The following is a 12,312-nucleotide window of genomic DNA, read 5'->3' as shown; positions in this document are numbered from 1 at the left end:
TGCTCTGTGGGGTGGCCCTGAACACAGAGGAATAGAAAAAAAGGGATAACAAAGTAGGAGAACAGAAGATGGACTAGAAAATGAAAATGATAGAAAATTAATATTCGGGACGTCTGGATTTTCTTACATTCATTCATTCATTATCTGTAACCCTTATCCAGTTCAGGGTCGCGGTGGGTCCAGAGCCTACCTGGAATCATTGGGGGCAAGGCGGGAATACACCCTGGAAGGGGCGCCAGTCCTTCACAGGGCAACACAGACACACATTCACTCACACACTCACACCTACGAACACTTTTGAGTCGCCAATCCACCTGCATCGTGTTTTTTGGACTGTGGGAGGAAACCGGAGCACCCGGAGGAAACCCACGCGGACACAGGGAGAACACACCTCACAGTCACCCGGAGCGGGAATCAAACCCACAACCTCCAGGTCCCTGGAGCTGTGTGACTGCGACACTACCTGCTGCGCCACCGTGCCGCCCGATCTTCTTACATTTAACTAAAATATAATAAACCCTTCCAAGAGCGTAAAAAAACAGTTTTAACTCATTATATGGAAATTACTTGAGTATATTTTGATGTAGATATATTTGTACCTCATTATGTCTGATTTAACTTGGGCCAATCACAACAGCGCTTCAACCTTATTATAAAACTATGCTTCAATTATTTTACATTCAAGAGAAAACACAAAATGGCAGTCTTGAGTTTACGCATTTCAATATTTTATTTTTATCAGTGCAAATAAACACCAGAAAATAAACATAAAAAATGTAAATCATGGTTGTCACAGATGATATGAAACAGATTTCTGCTACAAATGCATTTGGTGGATGCACAGCAGTGTAAACCAGTAACAGAAGAGGAAAAATCACAAAAGAAAAATGATTTCAACTAAAAGTATATTTGCAACCAAATGCCAATTCAGAGCCCTTGGCTCCACGGCTGCTTCTGATGATGCTTTAAATAACCGTCTATCTGTGATTTAAAAAATAAAAAAGAAATTTAAGACTTGATCATTTCCCTATTCCCAGTACTGATACACAGGTGCCTCCCATGCATCTGCATGCAACAGGTAGCAGTGTAGAGATCGGACATAACACGACGTGTTGCAGAACAAAGATTATCATTAGCTCACAACATAGAGACATGCAAAAAAAGAGTAATCCTCTGCCATTTTATGTACATTATTACACACATATTTACATTTCAAGACGATAAAAACTAGGGAATTTTTTTTAAAACAATACAAAATAGTCATCTTTCATCATGAAAGCACTATTTACACAAATGTTTCTAACCATTGTCAAAACATCTCCATTAAACCGAGGGAAAATGGCATCAAACAGTCATTTTTTGATTATGTTGATGGGCCCAGAAAAAGAAAAAAAAAAGGGTAGAGTAACTATTACATCGCTCGGACGGACGTTACAAAGTTTCGTTTCACAGTAGACTGCCAGGGTCACACCCATCTATGCTTTCTATGACTGACCGTGTAATACCCACGCATAGAAATGGAACAGAAATTATTCTCGGAGCTTAAAAAGTCTTTTTCGGAAGGTGGGGGGAAGGTTTCTAACTTTTCAAAAAACGTATTCGACACCATACGCCTGTGAAATGCTACATATATGAATATAAAGTACAAAACAATGAATGATACAAAAACCGTAGAAAGATACTTTGACAGCTAAAAATATGACACTCATTTTTCTTTATCCATGCCTTAAACATCGAACAACACCTACGGATTCATTCCTGATGAAAATATATTAAAGCACTGTAAATTCGACATAGCTTACAAGGGTAACTTTGCCAACCATTCCATCCCCCATATAAAACCATCACACGGTTATGTAGATACTTTTTTCACTGGGCTAGATTCTGTGGCACAAGCTCAGTTGGAACAGGATGATGATACCTGATAATGTACACAAAGTGACTGATCTCGTACAGTCCTTGCAGTGACATGACGTGCGAATGCCACGCTTGCATTTGATACAGCATTGTGCTTATCACCGTACAATTTAGTTCGCTTCAGAACGTAGGGAACGGTCCTGATTTAGATGCAAATCAATCTAAAATAAATCGAGCAGTAACGTTTTTGGAGTCATCAATAATAAACGCAATGAGATGTTCCTCATAAATGTTTTATACGCAGAGGAAGAGAAAGCTTCTGATAGTTTCATCGTGTGCAGGACAGAGAAATATGACCTGTATAAAACGTAGACTTCAAAGGATTTCTACGAAATTATAGAACGTAAGATGTTTGATGCTAAAACGTGTCTTTTCCCAAGTTTGACAGCAATATGGCATCTGTGGAAGTCACGCCAAGTTACTACTGACAAAGATGGGGGAAAATAAACAGCTGATATGGATGAATTCGATAACAGATTTTGGATTAACGTGCATCGTCTGCTTATCATTCCAAAAGTAAAATAAAAATAAACCAATATAGATAAGCACTCATTTCGTATCTCAGTCTTTGGCAGTTCAGGTTTATGATTTTTGTAACGAGCCACTGAAGTGCTCCTTACCATTGCTTTGTATCTCGCAATGGACTGGAGAGCGCTGTATAGTGCTCAGTCTGTGCTCATGGTACCTGCTGTCGGTAAACGGCTCTTCTTTGACTCTAAACCCACAGCGTGTCCTTTGCCCCTGATCCTGCATCTCCTTTCTGAGCTGGCCGTTTCCTCTCTGGAGCATATAGTACAATATAGGATTAGATCGGGTTAGAGGTGGAGAATCGGGGCCTGATTCGAATTTTCCGTCCCCACCAAGTGCCCACCTTGGTGAGCATTCTGTCTCTTTTTTCACCAGTGTGGGGCTTGGTTTGGGGGAGCCCTTAGCCCAGGGTGATCCCTGGGTGCTGTTTCCTGGTGGGGATGCAAGTGGTTTGAGATTAGCCGGCCCTGAGTTAAGAGCCTGGGGGAACCATGGCAAGTTGACGATTTCGGGGTTATAGCTGGAACTGGGCGTGTAGTTCCCGTTGGCTTTGCAGTTCGCCTGAGGGAGGAAAGGGCTAGGAGTCCCCCGAGGCTGAGATAGCTCTTTCAGACAGTTGTCTGACAAAAGGAGCTGCTTCAAAACATTGAAGCCTTGGGTGTCTCTCGTGGGAGCTTTACCCACAGGACTCTTGATGAAAGCGTCTTCTTCTTTGGGGCTCAGTAGCCTTCTGCTATTGCATACCTCGGGTGTTCCGGACACCAGACGCTTGCTCACAGTATCCAGCGGTCTCTGGCAGAGTTCATTGCTGAGATGTTCAGCCAGCTCCATGCAGAGTTTTCTCTTTTTAGGAAGTGGCTCCTGATAATCCTGCTGCTCCTCTTTCACTGTGCTCACAAGTTGCTCTGTACGTGGACTCGAGTGATAGGTAGTGGTCTGCTGTTTCAGCAGCTGGCTGAGAAGGCCATATTTAGCCGCGGCTTCTGTGGGACACTCCTCCGCTTTGACATTGTTGTGTGCTTCAGCAAGGGGACTGTGTCTCTCATGTCCCAGTCTCCAACGGCGTCCTCCGTCATCAGAGCTGTCTGAAGGAAGACTCTCCTCTCCTGGCTCTGTTTTGATCTTAATGTTCAATGAAGGTCCGTTTGAGCTGTCACAGATGACAGAGGCCCCTGGAGGGTTTTCAAAAGCTCCCATGGCTGTCTCTGTGCTTCTCCTTCCACTGGATTTCTCCTTGTGGGAGGCAGTGCCCAGCAGTAGCTGCAGTACAGTGCGCCTCTCCAGGAGGTTCTCAATTTGTGTGGATGCCGGAGGTGACCGCTCTCGTCCAAAAAGTGTTACAGTGGCCGGGGGCGGTTCAAACAATGGGGTTTGGTTCCTTTTGACAGGAGAACCGAGCTTGTCAAGAAGAGAATGTGGCCTGCTTAGTTCACATTCGGGGCTTTGCCTTTTACTTGGAGGCCTGGGGACTTGCAAAGGGGGAGAGGGGGAGGGGTTCTGTAAACCACACTGAGCCAGATTTTGTAATAGTTTACTGGCACTGAAAGCAGGCTCCTTGATCTTTTCACTGGTGTGAGTTTTAGCCTTGCACAAGTCCAGTGGACTGGACTGAACAAGGGGAGAACTGTAGGAGTAAGGAGAAGGAGTTTTGCTGGCATCTCTACTGACAGAGAATGAGGAGAGACCCCCAACTGCCCCCTGCTCAAGAGCACTCTGGGTTCTGTTCTCCTCCAATGTGCCAAGCCGTTTAGGTGGGCCTCCTGCCACGCTGTGGAGGGTTGCATCATGCTGCAAATCTGGATTATCTGCGATTTTGTTTACCTTCTCGTTATTTTTGCGGTCCAACAGTAACTGCATGAGAGTGACCTTATGATGGGATTTCATGTCTGGGCTCGTTTCCAGCTCCCTTGCCTCAGGGACCTTTGGCCCGGGAGTCTCTGGCTTCCACTTGTTTATGAGCGTCTCTGTGAGCTTGTCCAAAGATGAGGAGGTGGAGGGGGGCTCTGACTTTTGGCTGGAAATTCGGCTCCTCATTGAGAGGTCAATAGGGGAGCAGCTGGAGTAGCAGCTCTCTGCGTCACTACTGTCTTTGGTCAAGCTGTTCTCCTGGTTGGAGTACTCGCTGTCGGACTGATGAGAGGAGGCCTGGCTAGGGGGTGCAGCGTAGTCATCCTCCAGGTGCCCGTTCTTCGTAAGATGCTTCTGGGAGTTGTGGTTGTTGAGAAGGAGTAAGAGCAAGCTGCTGCAGTTCTGCGGAGGCCGGCTGCTGTGCCTGTCAAAGGGGCGTTTTTCTTTAGGGGGCTGTGGAGAGGGTCTGGGGGAGCTGGCGGATACGCTTTGGCTTGGGGTCAGTGAGGGGCTCCTCTTGCTGGAATTTAATGGTGGTGAGGGGAGTGTTCCATTTAGGGCATTTAAGGAGCTTAGCATGTCTGGGGCAATCAGTGACTCTCCCATGCTGGGAGATCCTTTATCCATGTTTTGCTGCGTAGCCATGGCTGCCAGCCTTTCGCTAGCTGATCGGCCAGATAATTGTGCTTTTAAGGCCTGCTCTCGGGAATACTGCTGCAGATGGGCTTCACTGGAGAGCAGTAAGGCTAACTGACTGCAGACCACACTGGGCTTAGGGGAAGGGGCAGGACTGGACCTGCTCTTTACTAGACTGGCCACAGCCTTCAAGCGCTCGGCACAGGACATGGAGTCAGACGTAGAGCTCTGCGAGATACGAGGGGACTCGGAGTGCCGGTCTTGGCTGCTGCAGCGACTGTAAGGCACGTTGTTGTGGCTCTGTTGCTTGTTTTTCCTTATCAGACCTTTGAGGCGGCTGGAGGCCGTACAGTAGCCCTGGAAGGTGTCCTTGTCAGTGGGAGTACTCTCACTGCTCTCTCCATCAAGCTGTTTGTGGCTCTGGGGGATGCACTGTGACATGGCCACATTCTGTAGGCGCGAGCTGAATGACTGGAGTAGAGAGGCCAGCAGTGTGCTCTCTCCTTGGGCAGAACTGTCCAGGGCGGTTTTATGGTGTTCCTTCATCTGCCCATTCACTTCCACCATGGGCACATTTCTCTTTTGGTTATCTGCCTCAATCCAGGCCCCCGAACGGAGTAGTCTGGCCTTTTTAAGGTGCTGCGAGGCCGCTCCAGGAGGGCTGCCTTTATCTGGCGGGCTCGAGCCATGATTGGGTAGCTGAATGCCCCTGGTCCCTTGGCTTCCTAGCTCCCCATCGTTGTTGCCAGCCTCTGATCTCCTTGTTGCGGTGGCACCAGGCCCAGATGCAACCGGATGCATTAGTAAACCTTCCAGATAAGTTAAAACAGCTGAATCCTGGTGTGTCTCAGGGCCAGGCTCCTCCCCATGAGTCATGTTCAATAGTAGACTCCCTTGTGTGTTTGTTGACAACTATTGAAAATGTCTTATGGACTGCTGTGCCATGGATGAAAAGTGCAAAAGACTCCTGGGGGAGAGGGGGGCTCTGACAGTCCCTCTACGTCCAGTCAGAACACTTTACTCCAAAAAGCACTGGGCATTAGAAATGCCATCACAGGGCATCCCAGCTGGCATTGCTTTGTTCCTGTGACAAACCTACTAAACCCACGCAGCTCTGGAGTGGGTTTAGGAACACAGCCAGAAAGAAGTCAGCAGGAGGCCTCCACTGCCCAGCTGAAGCATTCCATGCTGGTGGATGTTTGGGATGTCTGCCACAAGGCCAAAGGGCTTTCTGTTACCCTGCTCTTCAGAACGGGCCACACGGGACCTGCAGCAGAGAGAAAAAAAAAAGAAAGAAAGAAAAAAAAAAACCACAGTATGAGTTTCAACAGGCAACAACATGTCTGAACACTTAAACTGAGAGATGCTCTTGGTGTAGTAATGGCACTTAGATGTGACACATTCTAGCGAAGGGTGGTATACTATCTGGACTATATTTTTCTTATAATGAAGGAAATTAATAATAATTTCCGAAATGAAATGCAATCCAGCACATTTCTTATCAATATTTGTGTATTTGTATAGATCCTGTATCAACGAATTACATATAAAAATCTGTATAATTTACAGTATAACATTTTGGCAAAATCAACAGGCCAACAGAATATTCTCCTGTGAAATTGTGTGCTAAATATATGCCCGAGGATACGGCACAAATTTGTCTTTATTTGAAAATTAACTTCAAAAACAACAGAGCTCTATAGATTAACTTTATAGGACCGATGTCTCTAACACCTTTCAAACTCTCTCCCACACCTGCAGGCACATCCTGCTATGATACTCAGCAGCAAACCTCTTGATAAACACGTCTCTACTTGCTCTCACATGTGAAGAGCTTCTGAGCACATGCGGCCAATCATTTACAAGAGTTATCCCCACACACACCCACACATACCCACACCCACACACAAGGCATGGCTCACACAACTCTGTGCTACTCCATGCTTGGAGACATTTTGCTGACCACATATCAGTTTTTCTGTATTCTCTTTAAAATGGGAAAGGTTAGGATTTGGGTCAGTGGGGCTGGGCTTCAGTCAGTGGAGACAGGGTCACTTCACCCTGGAGCTGCAGGCTGCCATGGGATTCTGAGAACTTCCTTAAACCCTCTGCAATATGTAAACTGACCCCGATGAGCCCACAGCCTCAAAACTTCACTCATTAAAGGCTATGTCCATGATTGTGGGAAACGATGTTCTCTCATTTGTTTACATTCAGAAGCTCCACCTCATTTAAGGTATGTTCTTTAAGGTATGTTTAATGGTACTTTTGAGGGGAAAAAATAAATGTTGTTTGTATGTGTTTGAATGACCACAGAAACTCATTTGTTACTTGAGACTAGTTTTGTAGCACTTTGGTCTGTGTTTACTTTCATGCAGTTAGTTGTCATTTAAAAAAATAAATAAAAAAATCAATATTACCCTTCTACAGAGCAGAAAAAGAGCAATGTTCTCATCTCTGTTCATGGTTTTCAACGTTTGGAGGTCGATTTGTTGTCTAAAAACCTCAAGATGCTGTTTCTATGTTAAATAACGCCTTTCACCTACAGCCTCCATATTTCACTACATGCTCCAGACTTAACATCGTAGACTTTCAGCCTCAAACTTTATTTATAAATGTACATCCTCCATATGTCACTCATTAACCTACTTTCCTCAGACTTCACTGATGAACTTACAGCCTGCATACTTCAGTACAAAATGTGAGTTAATATCTACTGTGCATGATGCACTCATACCAGTGCAATACTGGTATTGGTCCCAAAACTGGCACTTAAATATAGTATTGATGTTGGCAATAGAAAGCCTGTTTCTTAGTAAATGGCATTTCGCTGCAGCAAGCAAAAATGTCAAATAAAAAAAAGTGTGAAAACATTTTTTGTTTGAGACGAGCAGTAGTCGATAATCTGTATCACCAGTGTTTTGAGGGCTGGCAAAGACAGCCAGGATTTGAAAACTTTGCATTAAAAAAACTATTTAGAGATAAGCCATGCCTTAGAGCAAACAAACTTTTCTGTATCTCCGAATCCGTGGAAGATGAGAAGTTATTCAGCCAGTAAAACCATTCCTCCTGGGTTAGAATGTTTTATTTGTGGAGCAGGACACTGAAATATAGTCAGCGCAGACCTAAAACAGAAGTGCACCTACATGGTAAGCCCACTTAATTAAATGTGTGCAAGTACGAAAGTACAAGGAAACTGTAGCTGACAACTTCGCAACTCCATTAACAACATATCCTCTAAAGTATCAGCACTGGTTGTGTTTCCGTTTATAAGTGACAAACACAGATGAGTTTTGTCAGCAGGATCTGGCTGGCTTAGCAAAAACCCTGCCTTGTTGAGTGGTGTGACTGGGCGGCTGTGCTGACGGCTCTGACACGAGTTGTAACAGGGGAGAGTTGTGAAGCCCAGCGGTGTGCAGCGTGATCCCTCCAGAGTCTAGCCTCCTATCTCACACTTGACTGTGTGGCAGTCTCCGAGCGGTCAGTAGATAAAAAGCGGAGAGGTCAGTCCCCTCTGCCTCGGCTCCTGCTCAGCAGTCACTTCCCCGTAAAGCCAGTGTCACACGGAGACAGCAAACCCAGCGCATACACCTTCATCTACAGGCTACAGGACGCCACGAGATATAGCTAGTCCTCTCTCTCACACACGCAGACTGTGTCAACTCAATGCAAAAGCTCTGCCTAAGAGAGGCTCGACATCCCTGCATGTGGCGTCTCACTGGAATAAGGTGTGCCCAGTGTTGAAATGCAGTGGGTTTAAAGAAGGGACATGACATTATTTAGGTGGAATTGAGTCAAAGAAGCTTTTGAGATTAAATCCCTAAGTGCTTAGATGGAGTGTATCTTCTTCCCGACACATACCAAGTGCATGTTTAGCACTGGAGTACTCTGCCTGGCATTAGCTGGTTCTGGAGGTGTGAAAGCCCCTTCGGATTGAAGCTAGCTGTCATCAGTCTCTAACACTACGCCTGGCAGTGGCTTGGCAAGGCTGGCAGGTGTAAAGAGGGGGGTTTTGGTGGGGATGGGGAGGTTGGAGAGGGAGGAAAGAGAAACCTGGTGCACCTGTCAGGCTTCGGCTCCATCGGGCTACAGCATCACAGCTCACGCTCTGTCAAATAGCATGACACTGCCAGTGGCTGTGTGCTCGCAGACCCTGGACCTGATCCCTGTCAGCTCCGGCTCCACAAACAGCCCTCACTTCCCACTGTCAGGGCCACAGCCACAAAGGTTAATTAATACAGAGCACTCCACCTTCCCCCGAGTGTCATTCAGTTGCCAGAGACTGTCTTATCCTTCAAGTCGCACTGACCCTTGTATCCGAGTAATATGTTAGGGGTGAACTCCCGAGAAAAAGAGGCTTGATTATGACCCAAGGGCACTGCAACAGCTTTGATAAAAAAAATATTAAAGACGGAAAGCTGGTCCTAATGAAATACAGCACTGATGTGTGTGTAGAATTAGCACATTCTGCAATGCTTGGAGGCCTGACACACAGGTTAGTCTGATCAGTGACTCCACCGTTAACATTAGCTCTCAGACGTTATAAATACACTCGGTTAAATGTCATGCAAATGGTGCTGGATTGAAAAGGTTAGCCAAAACAAACCCAAGGCTCCAAAAAGGAATCCATTAATTAATTATTTCAGACTGGACCATCGGTCTCAGTTACTGGTCTATCCCAAGCCAGTGACCCAAATTTAAGAACAAAGGACACCCCGCTAGAACACGGCCATCTGACGTCTTCTGCTAATCTTAATGGGCAGGATTACGTCTATTTTTCTGCCCCTGGCTTAACTCAATTAAAAAAAACAACGCTGTACAGGGCGATGTTGCAGGCCAACAAAAACACTTGGATATTTTTGTATCCAGGGTATCAGGGTATTTAAAAATATTGGACTGGAACCAAACGGAGCAAAACAGGCAGAGAGAGAGTGAAGCAAACAGATTAAAGAATGAAAATAAACGAAGAGCGGAGTCCTTACCAAAGCTGGATTAAAACCAGATCAAAGCAGATCAAATGGCAGCCTACATATGTTTTACCACGACAGAAGGGGGAGGTGGGGTAAAAAGGCCCACGTGAAGACTGCGGTTATGCCGTGTAGGGCAGCATACAGATATCTCTGCGTGCCCCAAGACAAAGCCCATTAAGGCAGAGTGGGAGTCAATGGGATCTGGCATGTGACTAAAGACAGGGAAATGTGTGTAATACATGATCTCACGGTGTACATATTGAAAATGACCTTTCGCATCCGTAAATCCATCCTCTGCCCTTGCTTTCCGCGCGCCACCCTGCTGGACATGAAAGGCAAAAGCATGTCTCTCTCTGTATCTCGCTCTCCCTTCTCTCTGTCTCCTTCTGACTTACCGGCCTCCAAGTAATTATCCATTATCTCTGACAATGTCAACCAATAACACCCAACAGCATTTTAAGTGATTTCACTCGCCGGTGGCGAAAAAGAAGCAGCGGCAGGCGCGAATGCTTTATCATCGCAGCGTGTCTTTCCTCACTCGCCGAGACACCAAGAACAGGAAGGTCACAACATTATCAGTGGCTGAGAGGCAATTTCCAGCTAGGAGTTGAGGAGAAAATGGACTGTGCTGCAAGGGCTGGACCTGATGCAAATGTCAGGGATTTGATATCCAAAAGCCAATCTACCATCGTTCAACACACGGGGTACAAGATTAATTGCAATACCCTCCCATCTTTTCCCCCAAAAAGTGCTAATAAATTACTTCCATTGTCAGAAATTGTAATCCATTTAAGCCCATTTAAAATGCGTGATTAATAGAAAAGGAAAAAGCCACGGGATTTGTGGTGGAAGTCAAGGTCGTCCACGTCGCCGAGGCTTTTCGCATGGACGCAACAGCTGCTATCCATGCAAAGCTCTGTCTGTTAATAAAAAGTGACAATGCAGCCCTGGCTGTGTATATCACTAATATCGGACACGGGGCTGGCAGATGTGCGCGCGCTGCATTAAAAGGTAAGTCAAGGTTAAAGAAATCTAAAGGAGGAACCCAAGGCTAAACACTTTTAGATTATGTTATCTGAGGCAGGGGTTGCAGCAGCTACTCAACAGGCCTACCTCGCTTAGACATTCAGTGCAGTATCTGTAAATTCAATATGGCTCAGGAAGATTAAATAAAACAAAAGGCTTGCTACCTGACCAAATGCAATTGTAGAAATCTCTGCCGGTGAACACGAGCTCTATAGGAAAGTTTGATACGAGACCCGCCATCACCTTGGGAAGCACACAGCAAATAAACAGATAGTGTGACCTCATGCGGCCAGATACAATGGCCTTGTGCTTTAAATCCCAAAGCACCCAGTCAATCAGAATAAACCAACATCTAAAAAAAAAAATAATAAAAAAATAAAATCTAGGCCGCTGTGACCTAATTCCAGAGGCATGACCGACTAACTTGCCTGTACACACACACACACACACACACACCCTGCCTATTGCTTGAGCCCTTTGAAACATACTGTTCATTACTACCCCCAATTACAGCACTGAAGCCCATCCCTAACATCAGCATGACCTACATAAGCAGACTTGAGCCCTGTATCTCTTCACTATAAACACAGCACTGTGAAAAATAGCAGGGGCACTCCACAGTGATATTCAATGGCCCTCCAAAACCAACTTGTGTAATCAAGTCAGGTGATAAGTGAGGACTGCACAAAAAAAAAGTGTTGTCCAAAAGCGATCGAACTATAGCAGTGCGTCTTTTTCAGACATCGATTAGAAATTAATTTTAAGAGGCGCTCTTAAGGGACCGATATGTATAAGATGATAAATCACCTCAGAAGTTTCATCCAAAAAGACAGAAGAAGGTCAAGGCTAGGGCTGTGCAGTCCTGGCCACACGATGAAGTGAAAAAAATAATGTCAATGTTTGATTTATGCTGTAATGGAGGAGTTGCGGTCAAGCCAGGAACACATCTTGAATACATTCCTCCGAACTACAAGAAGGTAAGCCTGAGAGTTAGCTGTTGATCAAGACTGAACCACTAAAGTAGTACCCATATGTGCGAGAGCTATGTCTTTAATCAATTAAGAGCACTTAACCTATTAAAAGCTAAAATGATTATGTGTAACCTTCTGGAACATACCTCGACTGAGCATCAATCCAGCTGGCAAGCCTGGCACTGAGCAGCAGCCAATAAAATGCCAGGCCACCAAAATGTGATTACCCAGTCTCTCCCACACTCCTACTCTAATCACTATAGTTCAGACTCCTCCAGACTTCATCTGATACTGCTTTCTGTTACTTTCTCTCTCTCGCTCACACACACACACACACACACTCCTGCTCTAATCATTAAAGTTGTGACTCCTCCAGACTTTATCACTTCCACTGAGACTGAGTGAGTATGCTTACA

At 45.5% G+C, this 12,312-nt stretch overlaps 1 protein-coding gene across 1 annotated transcript in view; it reads right to left on the bottom strand.

The window, feature by feature from the left end:
• Positions 1-721: 721 nt before the first annotated feature.
• Positions 722-12,312, bottom strand: part of nrip1b (nuclear receptor interacting protein 1b) — a 32,554-nt gene continuing 20,963 nt past the window's right edge. The window contains exon 2 of the mRNA XM_066651646.1: positions 722-6,196. Within this exon, the coding sequence (XP_066507743.1) occupies positions 2,500-5,805 (3,306 nt within the window). The 5' untranslated portion in view covers positions 5,806-6,196 and the 3' untranslated portion in view covers positions 722-2,499. The remainder of the gene's footprint in view (positions 6,197-12,312) is intronic.

The sequence above is a fragment of the Hoplias malabaricus genome, chromosome 18 (genome assembly GCF_029633855.1).
Source record: "Hoplias malabaricus isolate fHopMal1 chromosome 18, fHopMal1.hap1, whole genome shotgun sequence".
NCBI classification, from domain to species: Eukaryota; Metazoa; Chordata; class Actinopteri; order Characiformes; family Erythrinidae; genus Hoplias; species Hoplias malabaricus.
The sequence above is the reverse complement of the archived record's forward strand: the minus strand, read 5'-3'. Positions and strand labels throughout refer to the sequence as shown.